The sequence below is a fragment of the Oncorhynchus kisutch genome, linkage group LG1 (genome assembly GCF_002021735.2).
Source record: "Oncorhynchus kisutch isolate 150728-3 linkage group LG1, Okis_V2, whole genome shotgun sequence".
Taxonomy (NCBI): Eukaryota; Metazoa; Chordata; class Actinopteri; order Salmoniformes; family Salmonidae; genus Oncorhynchus; species Oncorhynchus kisutch.
In genome coordinates this window covers 69,598,093-69,621,068 of record NC_034174.2, presented here as the reverse complement: position 1 = coordinate 69,621,068, position 22,976 = coordinate 69,598,093, and the positions used below count along the sequence as shown (strand labels likewise).

Genomic DNA, 22,976 nt, shown 5'->3' with positions numbered 1-22,976 from the left:
GACTGGCGGATCCTGGCCGACTGGCGGATCCTGGCCGACTGGCGGATCCTGGCCGACTGGCGGATCCTGGCCGACTGGCGGATCCTGGCCGACTGGCACTTCTGGCGGATCCTGGCCGACTGGCGGATCCTGGCCGACTGGCGGATCCTGGCCGACTGGCGGATCCTGGCCGACTGGCGGATCCTGGCCGACTGGCACTTCTGGCGGATCCTGGCAGACTGGTGGATCCTGGCTGACTGGTGGATCTAACTGATCCTGACAGACTGGCGACGCTGGGCAGACTGCTCCATGCAGACTGACAGCTCTGGCTGCTTCATGCAGACTGGCAGCTCTGGCTGCTCCATGTAGACTGACAGCTCTGGCTGCTCCATGCAGACTGGCAGCTTCATGCAGACTGGCAGCTCTGGCTACTCCATGCAGACTGACATCTCTGGCTGCTCCATGCAGACTGACAGCTCTGGCTGCTCCATGCAGACAGACAGCTCTGGCTGCTCCATGCAGACTGACATCTCTGGCTGCTCCATGCAGACTGACATCTCTGGCTGCTCCATGCAGACTGACATCTCTGGCTGCTCCATGCAGACTGACAGCTCTGGCTGCTCCATGCAGACTGACAGCTCTGGCTGCTCCATGCAGACTGACAGCTCTGGCTGCTCCATGCAGACTGACATCTCTGGCTGCTCCATGTAGACTGACAGCTCTGGCTGCTCCATGCAGACTGACAGCTCTGGCTGCTCCATGCAGACTGACAGCTCTGGCTGCTCCATGCAGGCTGGCAGCTCTGGCTTCTCCATGCAGGCTGGCAGCTCTGGCTGCGCTGAACAGGCGGGAGATTCCGGCAGCGCAGGAGAGGAGAAAGGCTCTGGCTGCGCTAAACAGGCGGGAGGCTCCGGCAGCGCTGTAGAGGAGGAAGGCTCTGGCTGCGCTGAACAGGCGGGAGGCTCTGGCAGCGCTGTAGAGGAGAAAGGCTCTGGCTGCACTAAACAGGCGGGAGACTCCAGCAGCGCAGGAGAGGAGAAAAGCGCTGGCTGCGCTGAACAGGCGAGGCGCACTGAAGGCCTGGTGCGTTGTGCTGGAACTGGTGGTACTGGATCAAGGACACGCACAGGAAGCCTGGTGCGGGGAGCTGCTACCGGAGGACTGGAGTGTGGAGGTGGCACAGGATGGGCTAGACCGTGAAGGCGTACTGGAGATCTTGAGAGCAGTGTTGGCACAGGACGTGCAAGGCTAGGGATGTGCACAGGAGGCCTGGTGGGTGAGGCTGGCACCAACTTCACCAACCGACTAACACGCACCTCAGGACGAGTATGGAGCGCTAACCCAGGTGCCATCAAATCCCCAACACGTTCCGTAGGGGCGAATTCCATGCAAAAAGCACCAACACAGCAACTCCCTCATTTCTCTCTCCTCCAATTTCCCCATTAACTCCTTCACAGTCTCTGCTTCGCTCACCTCCAACACCGGCTCCGGTTCTGGTCTCCTCCTTGGCTCCTCACGATAAACAGGGAGAGTTGGCTCAGGTCTGACTCCTGACTCTGCCACACTCTCCCTGAGCCCCCCCCCCCAAGAAATGTTTGGGGCTGATTCTCAGGCTTCCATCCGCTATGCCGTGCTGCCTCCTCATATCTGCGCCTCTCAGCTTTCGCCGCCTCCAGGCGATATTCTCCAGGCTGAGCCCAGGGTCCTTTACCATCCAGTTCTTCCTCCCATGTCCATTTCTCCAGGTGGTGCAGCCTCTCCCACTGCAGCTGCTGCTGCTCCTGCTGCTGCTGCCTCTGTTGCCTCTCCTGTGGCTCCTGCCTGTTAACACGCTGCTTGGTCCGTTGGTGGTGGGTGATTCTGTAACGGTTTTCTAGGTGTGAAGGAGAGTCGGACCAAAACGCAGCGTGTAGATTGCGATCCATGTTTAATGAAAACGTAAAACTCAAATCAATACAAATGCACTACATAACAACAAACTTAACGTAATGAAAACCGAAACAGCCTATACTAGTGTAAACTAACATAGAGACAGGAACAAGGACACTAAGGACAATCACCCACGACAAACTCAAAGAATATGGATGCCTAAATATGGTTCCCAATCAGAGACAACGATAAGCACCTGCCTCTGATTGAGAACCACTCCAGACAGCCATAGACTTTGCTAGATAACCCCACTAGCTACAATCCCAAATACATACACACCAAAACCCCAAGACAAAACACACCACAATACAAAAACTCCATGCCACACCCTGGCCTGACCCAATACATGAAGAAAAACACAAAATACTTAGACCAGGGCGTGACAATATGTTTGTTATGTTGTTATACCTGTTGTTATACCTAGTATTTGATCTATGTCTGTGTCAGATGAGATGATGATTAATGAAGAGCCATATTGGATAGAACATAATTTATGAAAACCTATTATGACAATCCAACACAAATCATCATGCTTTGGTCCGACATGTCAGACCACCAAATCATAAAAGCATGTCTCCAGTTTGGACGATAGGGTACACACTGGTCATGGTGACTTTTGCTGTGAGCAACAGCAGCTGTGACCCAGTCTCACCAAACGTCATGGTCTGGTAGAGAGTTGTATCTGTCCTAACACTAGCTGTGCATGGTTAAATGTTACTCTTTGGTTTCCAGAAAATATCCATCCAAAATGGCGCCGGGAAGAATCATTCTGTCCCTGTGAATGTACAGGGACATTGCAGCAACATTTAAGTTGTTATGGTAGCACTCTTCTATCGCTGGACTTTGAAGTTGAAATGGGAAAGTGTTTCTGACAGGTGATTATGAAGTGGAATGCCATCACAAAGCATTCAGATTAGATAGGAGAATGCTGTATAGGAATGTGCCACATAATGGGAAGATATGGAAACCAGTGCATTTCTGTTGGTGTGAAAAGTAAAATATTCCAAATGTACGAAATGCAGCAATTTCTCTTTTTTAGTTAAATGTTAAATAAATATTGGCTGTGTTGTGTATGTTTCAGGTGAATTTGTGTAATAGCCTATGACAGTGGTGTGATCAATCGATCACGTTTTAAAAACCAATAGCTATGATAGGTGAGAACTCTCTCACTGCATTTCATGGAAGGTATTTCATTCAAAATTGAAACAGATAAGTACCACCTTTCCGGTTTAACGAGCATTCAGTAAATATACATTGATTTTAATTAGGCCTCCTCCTTGGCAGTGTATACCTAACTCAACTCCCTTCTGCTGTAGGGAGAGAGAGAGAGGAGAGAGGAAGAGAGAGAGAGAGAGAGAGATGGCGTGGAGAGAGAGAGACAGAGATAAGACACAGAGAGAGAGAGAGAGGAGGGGCAGAGAGAGGGGGAGAGTGGAGAGGTGGACCGAAGAGGGAGGGCTGTGGAGTGATAGACACAGGCGTCCTTCCTAACTCAGTTGCCAGAGAGGAAGGAAACCACTCAGGGATTTCACCATGATGTTAATGGTGACTTTTAAACAGTTACAGGGTTTAATGGCTGTGATAGGAGAAAACTGAGGATGGATCAGCAACATTGTAATTACTTCACAATACTAACATAATTGACAGAGTGAAAAGAAACAAACCTGTACTTAACCTGTCCAAAACATGCATCCTGTTTGCAACAAGGTAATAAAGTAATACTCCCAAAAATGTGGCAAAGCAATTCATATTTTTTCCTGAATACAAAGTGTTATGTTTGCATCATGTTATGGGTATGCTTGTAATCGCTAAGGCCTGGGGAGCCTTTCAGGCTAAATAAGTACCTGAATAGATCTTGTGGTGGAATATTATATTCAAGTGAGAGAGACTTTTTCAATATCGATTATTACAGTAATGAAACCGTTGAGTTGGGCTGAGCCTACCCTTTACAGACCAAGTGTTCCTTATATACAGTTGAAGTCAGGAAGTTTACATACACCATAGTCAAATACATTTAAACTCAGTTTTTAACATTTCCTGACATGTAATCCTAGTAAAAATGCCAGGTCTTAGGTCAGTTAGGATCACTTTATTTTAAGAATGTGAAATGTCAGAATAATGGTAGAGAGAATGATTTATTTGAGCTTTTATTCCTTTCATCAGATACCCAGTGGTTCAGAAGTTTACATACACTCAATTAGTATTTGGTAGCATGTCTTTAAATTGTTTAACTTGGGTCAAACGTTTCGGTAGCCTTCCACAAGCTTCCCACAATAAGTTGGCTGAATTTTGGCCCATTCCTCCTGACAGAGCTGGTGTAATTGAGTCAGGTTTGTAGGCCTCCTTGCTCGCACACGTTTTTTCATTTCTGCCCACACATTTTCTATGGGATTGAGGTCAGGGCTTTGTGATAGCCACGCCAATACCTTGACTTTGTTGTCCTTATGGCTGCATCCCTTTGTTCTCAATTTCCCGCCTGAAGACATACCCTAATCTAACTGCCTGTAACTCAGCCCCAGAGGCAAGGATATGTATATTCTTGGTATCATTAATATATATAAAATATATATATCCGCCTGAAGACATATGGAAATGGAGAGGAGTAGCAGGCGCAGTGGCCATGTGTGTGTTTGCTGTTCTACTCCACTCCATTTGAGTAACAAAATGTAAAATATAATCTGACATGGAAAATATATATACACACACCCAAACAAACCAACACACACACACACACACACACACACACACACACACACACACACACACACACACACACACACACACACACACACACACACACACACACACACACACACACACACACACACACATACACACAAACAAACCACACATTTCATTGCAAATTGCAGTTCAGTGCATCTCTGATCGAGGAAAACCAGACAAGCATTCACTATATGACAAAGGATTACTTCGGACCAATATTCTTATTACAAATTTCTAAAACAAATGTCCAAAAGAAAAACATCACATTCTGTTGAAACAATTTTTTCCAATTAGCTTATACTCCCTTTATCACACTGTCAACCTGATCGCAGAGTCATAGGGTCAGGAAATTATCCTGATCATCCAGCAGATCCAATCTGGTGAGATTTATCGAAACAAAACAGAACAAACAATGCAACAATACACTCCTTCATATACCACTCAATACATCCCTACATATAGCTCAAAGTGTGTAAACTTCAATCCAAAAAACCTCCAAAGACTGGTAATTCCCCATTTTAACACCACTCACCATTGTGATTAATGTGTAAAAAACAACAACAATACTGTTTAAGAAATAAAACAAAACAATCTAAAATAACAAAATCAAATTAGAATCACTACCCATAACTGCATAAAGATGATTTTTTTTACCCATAACTTGATTCAAGGATTAGAAAAATAGACTAGAGGCAGGACTATCCATCTCGTGGTCTGAATTACACATATAACAATTAATTATAACCTTCTCCATAATTATCATCATTACAAATGACCTTAAATTCATCATCCAATGTCTCTCGGCTTTCCAGTGAGGTAGTTCAAACCACACTAAAATGTCAGGACAGTGTCACGACTTCCGCCGAAGTCGGCCCTTCTCCTTGTTCGGGTGGTGTTCGGCGGTCGATGTCACCGGCTTTCTAATCACTACCGATCCATTTTTCTGTTTCGTTTTGTTTTGTCTGATTACACACACACCTGTTTTACATTCCCTCATTACATTCCCTATTTAACCATCTGACACACATTTCTGTTCTGTCCGTGATTGTTTACGTCGTTAGTGGTTATGTTTGTGTTAGAGTTGTGTTGTATGTTCCTATATGGAATGTTGCTTTATTCTTTGAGTAAAACTCAGTTGGATTACTCTATACCTGTGTCTATACCCAATCGCTGACAGACAGAGGTCATTCAAATAAGTGTTACTTTCTATACTAGATGCATTATGTAAAAACAGTCCATTTTCAGGTTCACAGTAAGTTTCTTCAGTACATGTTTTATCAATAGAATTCATGTTTTCAATTAAAACTCAAAAACTAAAAACATCTGAAAATTCCAGATGTGTGTGCCCCTTTAAAATACCTCGGCACTAACCCATATTCATAACCAGTACGCTGTGTGTGCGTGCCGGTGTGTGTGAGTGTGGTAAATCATATGGCAAAAACAAGCAAAAATGGCCAGGCCTTATTTAATTTGGTCGTTTACGGCCTAATCCGGATACCTTTATACTAACTACACTGCAGAATTTCACTCACTGCTCTCCCAAGACTGTAGCGTCAGGAAACATTTCAAAGAGAGAGAAAATCACAGAAAAACACAGCCAGTCGCTACCAGGAGACAGGCCAGTACATCAGGAGACGTGGAGGAGGCCGTAGGAGGGCAACAACCCAGCAGCAGGACCGCTACCTCCGCCTTTGTGCAAGGAGGAGCAGGAGGAGGAGGAGGAGCACTGCCAGAGCCCTGCAAAATGACCTCCAGCAGGCCACAAATGTGCATGTGTCTGCTCAAACGGTCAGAAACAGACTCCATGAGGGTGGTATGAGGGCCCGACGTCCACAGATGGGGGTTGTGCTTACAGCCCAACACCGTGCAGGCCGTTTGGCATTTGCCAGAGAACACCAAGATTGGCAAATTCGCCACTGGCGCCCTGTGCTCTTCACAGATGAAAGCAGGTTCACACTAAGCACATGTGACAGATGTGACAGTCTGGAGACGCCATGGAGAACGTTCTGCTGCCTGCAACATCCTCCAGCATGACCGGTTTGCCGGTGGGTCAGTCATGGTGTGGGGTGGCATTTCTTTGGGGGGCTGCATAGCCCTCCATGTGCTCGCCAGAGGTAGCCTGACTGCCATTAGGTACCGAGATGAGATCCTCAGACCCCTTGTGAGACCATATGCTGGTGCGGTTGTCCCTGGGTTCCTCCTAATGCAAGACAATGCTAGACCTCATATGGCTGGAGTGTGTCAGCAGTTCCTGCAAGAGGAAGGCATTGATGCTATGGACTGGCCCGTCCGTTCCCCAGACCTGAATCCAATTGAGCACATCTGGGACATCATGTCTCGCTCCATCCACCAACGCCACATTGCACCACAGACTGTCCAGGAGTTGGCGGACGCTTTAGTCCAGGTCTGGGAGGAGATCCCTCAGGAGACCATCTGTCACCTCATCAGGAGCATGCCTAGGCATTGTAGGGAGGTCATACAGGCACGTGGAGGCCACACACACTACTGAGCCTCATTTTGACTTGTTTTAAGGACATTACATCAAAGTTGGATCAGCCTGTAGTGTGGTTTGCCACTTTAATTTTGAGTGTGACTCCAAATCCAGACCTCCATGGGTTGATAAATTTGATTTCCATTGATAATTTTTGTGTGATTTTGTTGTCAGCACATTCAACTATGTAAAGAAAAAAGTATTTAATAAGAATGTTTAATTCATTCAGATCTATGATGTGTTATTCTAGTGTTCCCTTTATTTTTTTGAGCAGTGTATATCATTTTACATTGGCGCATTACATTCAATAATTCTAAAACATGCTGTGATTTTACAGAGAACACATCAATTTACAGAAATACTCATCATAAATGTTGATGAAAATACAAGTGTTTTACATGGAATTAGAGATATACTTCTCCTTAACTAATTAACTCTTGGAACTACCCATCCTGGATCCGGGAGAAATGTCATCAACTGACACTAATTAAAATAACGCAACGGACAAAAAATATTACTAGAAAATATTCCTGAAATCACAAGTGAAATATATTGAAACACAGCTTAGCCTTTTGTTAATCACCCTGTCATCTCAGATTTTGAAATTATGCTTTACAGCCAAAGCAAGACAAGCATTTGTGTAAGTTTATCGATAGCCTAGTATAGCATTATGCCTAGCTAGCAGCTGGCAACTTGGTCACGAAAATCAGAAAAGCAATCAAATTAAATAGTTTACCTTTGATGAGCTTCGGATATTTTCCCTCACGAGACTCCCAGTTAGATAGCAAATGTTCCTTTTTTCCATAAAGATTATTTTTGTAGCCGAAATAGCCCCGTTTGTTCTTCACGTTTGGCTGAGAAATCGACCGGAAAGTGCGGTCATGACAAATTAGATCCATAATATTTACAGAAACATGGCAAACGTTTTTTATAATCAATCCTCAAGGTGTTTTTCAAATATCTATTCGATAATGTATCAACCGGGTCAGTTGGCTTCTTAGTAGGAGCGAGAGAAACAATGGCCGCATTTGACAATTACGCACATATCACTCTGAGAGCCACCAGCTGACCACTGACGCAATGTTGTCGCTCACGCTCATTTTTCTAAAATAAAAGCCTGAAACTATGTCTTGTGACACTAGACACATTAGGGAAGCCATAGAAAAAGGAATCTGGTTGATATCCCTTTCACTGCTCAATAGGGACCCATAGGAACGCAGAGGTTTCTAAATAAGAGTCACTTCCTGATTGGATTTTTCTGTTATACTCACAGACAAAAATGTTACCGTTTTGGAAAGTTTAGAGTGTTTTCTATCCCAAGCTGTCAATTATATGCATATTCTATTATCTGGTCCTGAAAAATAGCCCGCTTACTTTGGGAACGTTATTTTTCCAAAAATGAAAATAGTGCCCCATAGTTTCAAGATATTTAACTAATTCAGAGGACGCCCCCTGAGCACAGGCAGGAACCGGCGTCATGGGACAGACCTTTTCTATGTTACGAATAAAAAACCCACCTGGGTTTTCCCACTTCAGACCAGCTTACCTATATAAACGAGAGGTCTAAGGTTTGAGACCAGACCAGTACCTCCATCAGAGGGAAATATGGTTTGAGTAGATTGCTGAATCTTTTAACCATCCCAAATGGTTAAACTCTTAGACTATCGATACCGACAGAATAAGAACAAGTCTTTGATATTAATTACTAGTCTGCAGCTAGGAATTCTGTATCATTGAAAGCGAAGACCGACAACCGCCGAAACAACTATTCTATAATGACATTAGCGAATGTTACTCTGAACTATCCATTCTAACCACGGCTGAGAGAGAGAGGACGGACAAACTCTCCAACAGAAACAAACTTTTCAACAGAGATCCCTACGACACACTGAGCGTAAATATATATATATATTGATTGCAATTATTCCCAAATGAGTGAGCGTTCATGTGCCGCCATGCTAACTAGGGCACATTCCCCTACCATTTCTTTGTAACCATATCTATTGTTTGTTATGCATTTCTGTGATTACTTAGTTAGTAAATAAATTATTTTAAGACAATTGATGTATGGATGACTCATAGTGAAGACTGGGTTCGTGATAACCAATAGATAACCAACCATTTACGACGTTTGGAATGAGACTAACGTGAGGTAAAGAATAATTCATTAATCAGAAGACTAAGTGATCAGATATTAAAATATCTGAAAGTTATATTAGGAAAATTATAACTTTGTAATCTGAATGTTTTCCTTAGTGCCCTGGCTTCCTAGTTAATTACAGTTACATGTTTAAGTAGTTTAATTACGTAATAATAATTAAAGATAATTTTTGATAAAGATTCATCTTCAGTTTAATGATGCCAAAGACACGACAACACATATGTTTTTTTCTCATTCATTCATCTTCACAGGTTCAATATATGACGTAGGAAATCTTAGGTGCTCACATTAATTAACCACTCCATGTGCGTTTCCAACTCTTGATGCATACACTCCCAGCGGAACCCAAAAATGTTTGTTTTCCCAGACACTGCTCTATAGGAATAATACTCTACACCCATCCTCAACAATTCCTTAGACTTCCAGAAATTATAGACTTGCCAGCTATTGTTCTAAAATAACATCCCAGTCGCAATACCACCCCGTGATATTCTATGATTGGCAGTGATAGACGGAACCCCAAGATACCACTACATATCAAAACGTATTATCCAAATTGAAATCTGCTTATTATACACATTTCTTTATCTTATTATCCAAACTCTTTCCACAACTTTTTCCACACTCACACAACTCTCATTCACATTCATACAGTACTGTTCCCTAAACATACTTAACTAATTAGTTGTTTTCCACAATATTTTTTATAATGTGCAGAAATATTTTCAATTTTCTAAGTCCTGAGAAAACACATTTACATCTTACAATACTAACCCATGGTACAGGATCTCATAACCTTAAAACAGCAGTAACTTCACAGGTGCGCCTTACTATCTGATACTATTCATTATAATACATTCTCTAATGTATTCTCTAATATTTGTATAGCACTTTTGAGTCCACACAGGGTCTCTCACCCACACAGGGTTTTTAACCCACACAGGGTTGTTGCTTTAGAGTCTAGTTTCCATCTAGCCCACATAGGTTTGGATGTTAATGTCAGCTGGCAGTCCCCTAAAAAAAATTAAAAAATTGTTTGCAAAAATGTCAGACCCTATTTATCTGTCTCTGTTCGGTCACCATAACCACCTGCCTGACACCCTGCGCCAAGGTGGGCCACCAGTATTTTTCAGAGATAGATTGGGTAGTGTAATTAATACCTAGATGTCCAACGACGACAGCTGTGTGTGCCCAAACCAGCACCCAATCCCTTATCCCTGTGGGAATGTAGATGCACTCAGGAGGAAAGTTATTGATAGTAGGCTCCCTCTCCAGAGCCTGGCGGATGTCTACATCTATGACCCAGACCACAGGGGCTCTGACTCGTGAGGATGGGATTATAGGTACATTCTGGACACTCTCGTGAATCGTAGAGACTGGACAGGGCGTCGACCTTGGTGTTCTTTGAACCTTGGCGATAGGTCAGCGTGAAGTCAAATCTTGTGAAGAAAAGGGCCCACCTTGCTTGGCGCAGCTTCAGCCTCCTTGCTGTCCGTAGGTACTCCAGGTTCCGATGGTCATTGAGGATGACGAATGAGTACTTGTCGTCCTCCAGCCAGTATCTCCACTCCTCTAATACCAACTTCGCCGCCAGGAGCTCTCGATCACCGAAGTCGTAATTTCTCTCTGCAGGGGACAATTTATTCTAGTAATATGTACATGGATACAATTTCTGTGGACTACCCTATTGATGAGACAGAACTGCCCCCACGCCCACATTCACCCCAAAGGATATAGTGAGATCTGGAGGTGAAACGTCCCTTGAGTAGACGGAAGGCCTTGTCGGCTGCTGGACTCCACACCAACCTACAGGGACCACCCTTGAGGAGAGAGGTGAGAGGAGCTGCGACGGAGCTGAAGTTCCTGATGAAACGGCGGTAAAAGTTGGCAAACACCAAAAAATGTTGTAACCCCCTTATGGTGGTTAGGACTGGCCATGACCTGACCGCATCTACCTTCTTGACATCCATTCTCACTCCCTTTGGGCTAATTTGGTAGCTTAGGATGGAGACAGCCTTCTGATGAAACTGGCAGCCTTGACGAACAGGTGTTAGCCAGGAGGCATTCCAGGACTGCTTGAACGTTAGCGATGTGATCCTCCAGGGAAGCCGAGTAGACCAGCATGTCATCGATATACACAACCACCTAGCATCCGAGCATTTCACTGAACACCTCCACAATGAAAGCCTGGAACACTGACTAAGCATTGGCTAAGCCAAATGGCATCACCAAGTAATCGTAGTGACCAGACATCGTGCTAAAAGCTGTCTTCCATTCATCCCCCTCCCGGATATGGATCAGATTGTATGCACTCTGCAGGTCCAGTTTGGTAAATAACTGTGCCCTGCAGAGCTGTTCGATGGCTGCCGGCACCAACGTGAGAGGTTAATGGTACTTAGTGGTGATTTCATTGAGTCCTCTGTAATCAATACATGGACGCAACCTCCATCCTTCTTGGCCACAAAGAAGAAACCCTGAACGTCGGGATAAAACCTTGTTGCGCGCCTCTTGGATGTACTCCTCCATGGCCTGGGTCTCAGCCACCGACAGAGGGTAGATGCGTCTGTGCGCGGGTGCAGAACCTGCAAACAGGTTGATGGCACAGTCCTAGGGGCGATGAGGCGGAAGACAGGTGGCGCGGGTCTTGGAAAATACCTCCTGCAGGTCCTGATATACCTCCAGGATGTTGGGCTGAAGAGCAACCACAGGACTCTCAACAGATGTGGAACCACAGGGGATGGGGAAGCAGGTCCTCCGGCATTCGGGTGACCAGTCTGTGATTCTCATCCTCAACCATGAGATGGTGGGGTTATGGCATTGAATCCAAGGGATCCTGAGGATGATCTTGTGCACTGGTAATGAAGAAGGGGATGTTCTCCTGATGAATCTACTCCACAGTGAGGGTGAGTGGCTAGGTGAGGTGTGTGATGGTTCCGGATCCTAGTGGCCGATTATCAAGGGCTTGAACCGGGAAAGGAGAGGAGAGTGGTATGAGATGATGTTAAGAGAGGAGGCAAGGGTCTGGTCAATAAAGTTCCCCTTGACACCGTAATCCACTAACACTGTGGACACAGTACATGAGGGACAGTCAACTAGTGTGATGGGCACCAAAAAGAGTTTAGCAGAAAGTGATGAAGACGGAATTCTCCCTCCTGCCCCAGCAGGTGGAAGATCATGTGACCGTCCCTCTACTCTCATGGATCCCAGGTTGGAAAGTAATGGACACCACTGGAGCTGGTGCCCTCTTTGACCACAATTTCCCCATCTGTCTCCGTCTGCATCGCTCCGCCGAGGGTATGTGTGTGACCCCTACCTCCATGGGTTCAGGCTCTGATCCAGTGTTCACTGAGGGAAGGAGAGAAGCGATGAGAGTACTGTCGTGTCTTTACTTTATTTATCATTAAATTGAAGACTTAGTTTTATCAAAGATCTGTAATTAGTATTATGCGATCAAACTGATTAATCATATAACTGTAATTAACTAGGAAGTCAGGGCACCAAGGAAAATATTCAGATTACAAGGTTATAATTTCCTAACATAACCTTTCAGATATTTTCATATCTGATCCATAGTCTTCTGATTAATGAATTATTTACTTTACCTCACGTTAGTCTCATTCCAAATGTCGTAAATTGTTGGTTATCTGCACGAACCCAGTCTTCACTATGAGTCATCCATACATCAATTGTCTTAAATAATTTATTTATTAACTAACTAAGTAATTCACAGAAATGCATAAACAAACAAACAAAGTCAATATAGTTACAAGAAATGATAAGGGAATGTGCCCTAGTGGGCTAAGCCGGCATCGCGGCTTGGTGGACAAAATGGGGAGTGGGGGTCAGCTGAGAAGTCACTACAGAGTTGATAATTATAACAATTGAAATGCTAATCCTTTGCACATGAACGCTCACTCATTCGGGAACAATTGCAATCAATATATATATATATTTACGCTCAGTGTGTCGTCTTGATCGCTGGTGAAAAGTTGTTTCTTTGGTAGAATTGTCCGTCTCTCTCTGTTGTGAATTGTTCAGAGTGACATTGATTCATTCGTTATAGAATGGATGTTTTGGCATTTGTCGTTCTTCGCGTTCAATGATACCAAATTCCTAGCTGCAGACTTGTAATTAATATCAAAGACTTGTTCTTATTCTGTCGGTATCGATGGTCTAAGAGTATAACCATGTGGTATGGTTGAAAGATTCAGCAACTCCCGTGATTGAGAGAAACATGGTCTGACGATAATTTCACAAAGTTGGGTTTTATTTGGAATTGCAAAAAGGGGCTGTCCCAGGATGCCTGACCCTAACTGGGCTCAGGGGCGGTCCTCTGATTCAGTTAAACTCAAAAAGGGAATTGGTGTTTCATTCATTAATAAACAGTCCAAAATCACATTGTAAAATTGTGTAAACAGTATCAGACTCATTCATCTTATACAACAATTAGATGTAAATCTCATATCTGAGGCTATTATATAAACAGCGTTATGGTAATGTGGCCACACCGTCTCTCATGAGCTTCCCCAAGTTGTAACAAACGGACCAGTTCGTAGCTGGATTCACCGATCTTTTATACTTTCGCCGGAACATGAAATTTGTTCGGACCTCAAGTTCTGTGAGGTGGAAGAAATTCCTTTGTTCTCTATGAAAATTCACTCTCTCTTATACTGTGTGGCCATGTGGCAGGGTCTTCTCCTCAGGCATTTACGACCTTTCTCTGACCACAGCAGCCTAATTGAAGGAGGAAAGGGAGAGGCAGGGGGAGGCAGGGAGAGGGGGATAGGCTTGCTTTACCCAAAGAGGGCAACGTCATGACAGTACCGACTCTCCCAAAGTAGGTTATTCAGATGGATGGCCATCGAGAGGTCCAAGGCGAGGTGTGTCCAAGCAGAGATTGTCGTCTCGACAGGCCAGTTCCGTCTGGACCTCCTCGCACAGACCTCTTCTGAATAGCTTACGAAGCGCCGGCTCATTCCATCTGCTGGCTGCTTTTACTGTCCGGAAGGTGAGCGCGTACTCGTCAGCCGCCGGGTACCCCTGCCGTAATTGGAGTAGACGCTCACCTCCGTCTCTGCCCTCCTTTGATGATTGAAGATACATTTGAACAAAGCCATGAACCCCTCATATGAATCCAGCTCCTCCTTTCCTCTCTCCCAGATGGTCGTGGCCCAATCCCAGTGAGCAGAGAAATAAAAGTGGCAACCTTGTACATCTCGGTTGTGGGGGTTCCCATCTGGTGCGCAAAGTAGAGGGAGCACTGAAGTAGGAAGCCATGGGATTTAGACGGGGTGCCATCATATTTATGTTCAAGGGACAAACGAGAATCGCTGACCTGAGCAGGTTGCTGAATGGGCTGTTGTGCTGGCCTCGCAGCTGACTGGTTGTAGATTATCCTTCGCTAGTTGACGGCAATGCCTCCTGGGTATGTTTGATACGTTGCACACTGCAAAGAACCTCTTCCATAGCCATTCCCACTTGTGCCAGCTGGCCGTGGTGTTGAGGAAGAAGGTATCCCTGCTCGTCGACTGATACTGTTTTCCTGCTGCTTCCATCGTTTGAGTCAGTATTCTGTAACAAAGACGCTGAGAGTCTAGAAGCAGGTGCAGATGGTACGTTTAATAAAACAACAAACATGGAACTAGACAATACAGCAGTAGCGTCTACACATAAACACATAAACAATACTGACTGGGGCAATAACCTAAGGTAGTGAGGTAAGGGAGTCCAAGTGTGATGGAGTACAGGTGTGCGTAATGATAGATGCCAGTGGTTACTATCGCGGTGATGTCGAACACCGGAGGGGAGGAGCGGGAGTAGACGTGACATCACTTTGTCATTATGTGTAGATGGCTAAGAAAACATATATTCAATGCATTTTGAATTCAGGCTGTAACAAAACAAAAATGTGGAATTAGTCAAAGGCTATGAAAACTTTCTGAAGGCACTGTAGCTAAATTCTAAGTGTGCAATCAAGTAGAATAGATACAGACATCTTTGAATGAGAAGAATCGTTGTGTAAACAGGCAAAGGTCCCATAAAACCTCTCTAGGATAGGGGAGGCTTGCAGCGCGGCAAATTCAAATAAAATGATATAAAAATCTAACTTTCAGGAAATCACATATGTAAGATACAACAGTCAACAAAGAGGGTAGCATATTTCAACCCTGCAGGCGCTACACAAAATGCAGAAATAAAATAGAAAACATGCCTTACCTTTGACGAGCTTCTTTTGTTGGCACTCCAATATGTCCCATAAACATCACAATTTGTCCTTTTGTTCGATTAATTCCGTCCATATATATCCAAAATGTCCATTTATTTGGCGCATTTGATCCAGGAAAAAACAGCTTCCAAAATGCGCAACGTCAATAAAAAATATCTCAAAAGTTGCCTGTAAACTTTGCCAAAACATTTCAAACTACTTTTGTAATACAACTTTAGGTAATTTTAAACGTTAATAATCAATCAAATTGAAGACGGGGTCTATCTGTGTTCAATACAGGAAGACAACAAACCAACGCTACTTTTCAAGTCTTAATAAGCAAATGGTCAAATCCTGTAGGTTCCCCACTGTACATTTATGTTTTATTGCTTATTCTTTGACATGTGCCATGTTCCATAACGCCTCTACTGTATGGTTATTGCAACCATGATGCAACACTGTGGTCGCAATGCTGCGCCAGTTATCCACAATGACACAGACATTCTGAAGTGTTCTTTTTATTAGCCAGGCGTTTCCGGCACGCCACACTGATTCAACACTCCTGAGGGACTAGATATTCATTCAGTATTCACTACTGAAAAGCATGTTTAATTTAGTGTCCTTGTTACCGGCCCAATAGCATTGACCCCGGCAATAGATACCAGCAATTCGCGAGGCTAATACAATTAAACTACTGACTGGCTTGGAGGAGAGATTAACTGTTTTCTCAAAGTCATTAGTGACCTATCATTAGTGTGCCACAGAGCAAAAAAAGCATTAAAAATTACATTTGCCACTTTAAATTGGGTCTTTGTGGACATGGGACATTTAGTTACGCTAATAATATGTTTTCGCCACAGTTGGTTAATTGCGAGGCAACAAGCTGACATATTCTTCCATGCATTGCATGTCAATTGGGGTTTTCGAAGAGGGGAGAATGTTCTTGAAAAAATGGCCACCTAGTGAAACTTAGTTGTTTACAGATTGTGTCATCCGTATTGCATTGAATCCATTGTCAGTCGACTTAACAGGACCAACAAAGATCAGCATTATATAAACAAACTTGACAATATGTTACAAGGACTTGCTGAAAGTTCAGTATTTGCAACCTCCCCTCATTTAATGCTTTCACCATTTGTATTTCTGTTGTTTTTGGGCGACCAAGGCATTTTCAGAGACATGATTAAGATTTTCATGACGATGATACAAGCTGACAGGACAAAAGTATTCTCTGGGATTTCAGGTGGTGCCCCAGTTATTCGATGTGAATTTTCAATTAATTCTGTCATGGAGGGGGACTGCTCCCTGTCTGTGTGGTGCCACCCCCTGGCAGAGGAGAGCGAGCTTGTCTGACAACATCAGACCCCTGCAGGATCCTCCACACACACATACACACTCTTAAGCAAGAGCATGCAAGAGCACAGACACACAAACTACCAACACTCCAAGAAAAACTCAGTTTTGCTTTGCATTTTACAAGCTTGGCATGATTCCAATTTTCTTCTTCTATGTTCTTCTTCTTCTCTCTCTACATTGCCCTCTCTGGCAGTGCAATCTTGCCTGGCCCAAACCATCTGCTCACATTCTAAGGAGGAGGAGGCCCCGGGGTGGTGGCACCATCCCTCAGAGAGAGCCCTCAGTGGCTCCCCAGGGAGGTCCAGGCCAGTCCTTGGGGCGCTTAAGGGCCAGCCAGGCTAGTGAGGCCAAGCCTGGAGCCTGTACACATGGACCACAGAGGTCAAGTCTAACAACTGGTGTTGGCTTTATTCCTTTCTCCCTCTTGAGTTCCATTTTCCTGATGCATATCTCTAAATGTAGTCAGGCAAGACAAAGTGAGAGAGCTAGCAAATCACCTTACAGCGAAGTGACTCAAGTCAGGCTTGTCTATTCACTTTAAGGTAACATACGCTTGGCGCAAAGAGGGGGACACTAAGAAGTGACAAGTATGCAAATAAATATAAAGCCAGATTCTATTTAGTTTGTAGCGTAATATAACAAACCGACTGCTGTGAAAATAGCATTTATTATGTAAAAACCCTTCCCTGTGCGCACTTTCAAGTCATCTGTATCATGACAAAGGGTAAATAATTAAGGTTTGATTCATTCTGTTCCATGTTCTTGTATTTTCAAATCAAATCAAATCAAATCAAATGTATTTATATAGCCCTTCGTACATCAGCTGATATCTCAAAGTGCTGTACAGAAACCCAGCCTAAAACCCCAAACAGCAAGCAATGCAGGTGTAGAAGCACGGTGGCTAGGAAAAACTCCCTAGAAAGGCCAATACCTAGGAAGAAACCTAGAGAGGAACCAGGCTATGTGGGGTGGCCAGTCCTCTTCTGGCTGTGCCGGGTGGAGATTATAACAGAACATGGCCAAGATGTTCAAATGTTCATAAATGACCAGCATGGTCGAATAATAATAAGGCAGAACGGTTGAAACTGGAGCAGCAGCACAGTCAGGTGGAAGTTGAAACTGGAGCAGCAGCATGGCCAGGTGGACTGGGGACAGCAAGGAGTCATCATGTCAGGTAGTCCTGGGGCATGGTCCTAGGGCTCAGGTCAGTTGAAACTGGAACAGCAGCATGGCCAGGTGGACTGGGGACAGCAAGGAGTCATCATGTCAGGTAGTCCTGGGGCATGGTCCTAGGGCTCAGGTCCTCCGAGAGAGAGAAAGAAAGAGAGAAGGAGAGAATTAGAGAACGCACACTTAGATTCACACAGGACACCGAATAGGACAGGAGAAGTACTCCAGATATAACAAACTGACCCCAGCCCCCCGACACATAAACTACTGCAGCATAAATACTGGAGGCTGAGACAGGAGGGGTCAGGAGACACTGTGGCCCCATCCGAGGACACCCCCGGACAGGGCCAAACAGGAAGGATATAACCCCACCCACTTTGCCAAAGCACAGCCCCCACACCACTAGAGGGATATCTTCAACCACCAACTTACCATCCTGAGACAAGGCTGAGTATAGCCCACAAAGATCTCCGCCACGGCACAACCCAAGGGGGGGGCGCCAACCCAGACAGGATGACCACAACAGTGAATCAACCCACTCAGGTGATGCACCCCCTCCAGGGACGGCATGAGAGAGCCCCAGCAAGCCAGTGACTCAGCCCCTGTAATAGGGTTAGAGGCAGAGAATCCCAGTGGAAAGAGGGGAACCGGCCAGGCAGAGACAGAATTTTAACAAATTCCAGCGTCAACCTCTGAATTAACGACGCAACCCGGAGGTGGTAATGTAAATCGTTAATAACGCTGTGAAAATCTGGCTGTTTATATAAAGACAGTGTTGTCTTCCCAGTATTACTCTTTGTTTGTCTCCTCCACAGACGCCATGTGTGCCCAGGCCGCATCAGTAGCCTACCACTCAGAGGAGCATACGCTGAATTCCAAATCAATCCCTTGGCCCTTTCTACCCACTAGAATCTCCTGTAGATCTAAGATAACTGGATAGGTTTAAGCAGAATGGTAATAACCTTTTAACAATTTGCCTTCTAATAGGCTGGGGGGAATTTAAATTTGACATTTCAAAGTGGGAATTGCAAACTTCATAAGCCTTTTTGAACATTAAATACACTACAAGTTTAACATTTCCTACAGGACAGCCTAGGGAGGAGTTGGGGATTTTGGATTCAGTGATAGATGTCACTTCAGGCTTCACCGAGTCAAAAAAGACACTGAGTTCTCTGGTCCTCTGTTTTGATATCAAATCTGACAACTGGGTCTCTAGAATATGGGTGGCCATCTTGGTCTGTGATTCACCCATCACCTTTTTCAGTGTGTTATCAAAGACCCCCTTCCCTCCTCTCTCTCTTTCCCGCTCCAAACACACCGCTCAGACCAAAGCTATGGGAACAAAGGGACTGACTGCAGGATCATGCTTGTAAGGGGCCAAGCATGGCAGCACTGAGGGAACAAGAGAGAGAGGGTTCAAAGTGGACATACAGGCTGGCATAGTACCCCTTGACGAGTGTTGTATTGGAGATGGAGCCAAAGGGACATTCATAACATGCCAATGTATCGACAAACACCTTTTGTTGTTGTTAATGCTGGTTTTGATATTTTTTTATGGAATACGTAGGTTGGTGTTCTTCTAAGAGAATATAGAATGCATTTGCCCAGTCTGTCTTGTCTTCTGAGAGAATAACCTGTGGTATTCTTAAACATTTATGTTTATTATCTAATAGGTTTGAGTCATTTCATGGCTTATTACATACTTATAACACATGTTATGTCTGTTTTGTTTCCAGGTGATCCTGATTCTGACCAAACTGTATGACTTTCACCTGGGGAGTGTTACAGAGAGCACCTTGTGGAGGTAAGACAGTAGCCTTCCTTCAGCTCTCCCTCTCTGTCTCCCTCTCTGTTGCTCCCTCCCCTGACACATATTCAGATTCATCATAGGAACAATAGTGCAGTCTCTCTCCATTTTCTTTCTCTTTTCTACTCTCTCCCCCCCTTCATCTTTCTCTCTCCATACCCCTTTTCTCTTTCCCTCTTCCTCACTGCTTTGTACAAGACTGCTGCATGCAAAGCAGCATTGCACTACTGAGCATTGGGCAGGGTGCCCCAGGTGAACGATGACTGGTCTCTACTCTTGTGTAAACTGACTCCATGTTTAACGTGATGTACCTTGGATGTACCTCTGTCCCCCTTACACCTTCCCAGGGAGACTAGCATCAAACAACACAGAGTAACAACACAAAGTGCATTAAAAATACACTGACTGAAGGAGAGGTATACAAGTCCCCTTTGAGTCAATGGGAAGCTATGAGCATAACCACCATCAAGATATTTTACTACCGGACAGGTTTTCTTCGTTCATTACTTTAGCTGCCATTGTTTCTTGTTGTTTTGCTTGTGTTAGACTGTAATAGTGACACAGTAAGAGCATGTGGTCCTTTCAGGCAATTTGGTGTGTCAATACAATGAAAGTGAAATGATTCTTGTGAGATTATAGTGATGCGGCTCCTGCGTGTGTTTGTGGGACCCAGAGAGTTAGACTGTGACGTGTGTAGATCACTCTCCTGTTGAGTGAGTCAGGCTGACAACAAGGGAGGGAGAGGGAAGGAGAGAGGGGGAAGGAGAGAGGAACTCAGTAATTTTGTTTAGGATGTGGTGGTGGTGGAGAGAGAGAGAGAGAGAGAGAGAGAGAGAGAGAGAGAGAGAGAGAGAGAGAGAGAGAGAGAGATAGAGAGAATAAACAATGAACAGGCGTTTCCTAAATTACACATACTACTGCACCATGTTTGACTCCAGTACAGACTCCAGTAATTGGGCTTGTATAGATTTCCAGCAACAAAACACACTATCCAGGGTTCGGTAGGTTACTTTCTAAATGTAATTTGTTACAGTTACTAGTTACCTGTCCAAAAGTCTAATCAGTAACGTAACTTTTGGATTACCCAAAGTCAGTAATGTCATGACTCTCCTGTGAAGATCTGAAGAATCAGATTACAGTGGGTCCGCTCTAAATCAAATCAAATGTATTTATTTAGCCCTTCGTACATCAGCTGATATCTCAAAGTGCTGTACAGAAACCCAGCCTAAAACCCCAAACAGCAAGCAATGCAGGTGTAGAGGCACGGTGGCTAGGAAAAACTCCCTAGAAAGGCCAAAACCTAGGAAGAAACCTAGAGAGGAATCAGGTTATGTGGGGTGGCCAGTCCTCTTCTGGCTGTGCCGGGTGGAGATTATAACAGAACATGGCCAAGATGTTCAAATGTTCATAAATGACCAGCATGGTCCAACAATAATAAGGCAGAACGGTTGAAACTGGAGCAGCAGCACAGCCAGGTGGACTGGGGACAGCAAGGAGTCATCATGTCAGGTAGTCCTGAGGCATGGTCCTAGGGCTCAGGTCCTCCGAGAGAGAGAAAGAGAGAGAAAGAGAGAATTAGAGAGAGCACACTTAAATTCACACAGGACACCGAATAGTTCAGGAGAAGTACTCCAGATATAACAAACTGACCCTAGCCCCCGACACATAAACTACTGCAGCATAAATACTGGAGGCTGAGACAGGAGGGGTCAGGAGACACTGTGGCCCCATCCAAGGACACCCCCGGACAGGGCCAAACAGGAAGCATATAACCCCACCCACTTTGACCAAAGCACAGCCCCCACACCACTAGAGGGATATCTTCAACCACCAATTTACCATCCTGAGACAAGGCTGAGTATAGCCCACAAAGATCTCCGCCACGGCACAACCCAAGGGGGGGTCGCCAACCCAGACAGGATGATCACATCAGTGACTCAACCCACTCAGGTGACGCACCCCTCCCAGGGACGGTATGAGAGAGCCCCAGTAGTAAGCCAGTGACTCAGCCCCTGTAATAGGGTTAGAGGCAGAGAATCCCAGTGGAAAGAGGGGAACCGGCCAGGCAGAGACAGCAAGGGCGGTTCGTTGCTTCAGAGCCTTTCCGTTCACCTTCCCACTCCTCTACAACACCCTTTCTCTACCGCAGAGGAGGAGAGGGGTGAAGTTGGCTGTTTTATGACGTTCGCAAATACCTTGTAGAAACTCTCCATTTGGGCTTTGCAGGAGGAGGGAAAAGAAACCTACTTTTACAAGGAGATTCCTCCCGCCAAAAAGCTAACATCAAAAGGTTGAATAATGAAACAATACTTATGTAATGCAACCAGTTGGAATAGTCTGTTGGTACTGAAAGAAAAATTATGTCAGATCAGTTGTTGTTTGGGATCTCATTAAATACACCTTAGCCAAACACATTTAAAATCAGTTTTTCACAATTCCTGAAACTTAAGAATGATTTCTTTCAGATTTTATTTCTTTCATGACATTCCCAGTGGGTCAGAAGTTTACATACACTCAATTAGTATTTGGTAGCCTTGCCTTTAAATAGTTTAACTTGGGTCAAATGTGTCTGATAGCCTTCCATAAGCTTCCCACAATAATGTGGCTGAATTTTGGCCCATTCCTCATGACAGAGCCGGTGTAACTGAGTCAGGTATGTAGGCCTCCTTGCTCGCACACGTTTTTTTTCAGTTCTGCCCACAAATGTTCTATATGATTGAGGTCAGGGCTTTGTGATGGCCACTCCAATACCTTGAGGTTGTTGTCCTTAAGCCATTTTGTGATTATCCATTTGGAAGACCCATTTGCAACCAAGCTTTCACTTCCTGACTGATGTCTTGAGATGTACCTTCAATACATCCACATAATTTTCCTCCCTCATGACAACATCTATTTTGTGAAGTGCACCAGTCCCTCCTGCAGGAAAGCACCCCAACAACATGATGCTACCACCCCCGTGCTTCACGGTTTGGATGGTGTTCTTCGGCTTGCAAGCCTCCCCCATTTTTCTCCAAACATAATGATGCTCAGTTCTATTTTTGTTTCATCAGACCATGTGCAGTTGCTTACAGTATTCTGGCTTTTTTGGGGGGTGGTTTTGGAGCAGTGGCTTCTTCCTTGCTGAGCAGACTCTCAGGTTATATCGATATATGAT

At 44.6% G+C, this 22,976-nt stretch overlaps 1 protein-coding gene across 1 annotated transcript in view; it reads left to right on the top strand.

Annotated features, from left to right (window-relative positions):
• Nucleotides 1–22,976, top strand: part of LOC116375209 (VPS10 domain-containing receptor SorCS3-like) — a 218,950-nt gene that overhangs the window by 77,640 nt on the left and 118,334 nt on the right. The window contains exon 2 of the mRNA XM_031831344.1: nt 19,752–19,819. Within this exon, the coding sequence (XP_031687204.1) occupies nt 19,752–19,819 (68 nt within the window). The remainder of the gene's footprint in view (nt 1–19,751; nt 19,820–22,976) is intronic.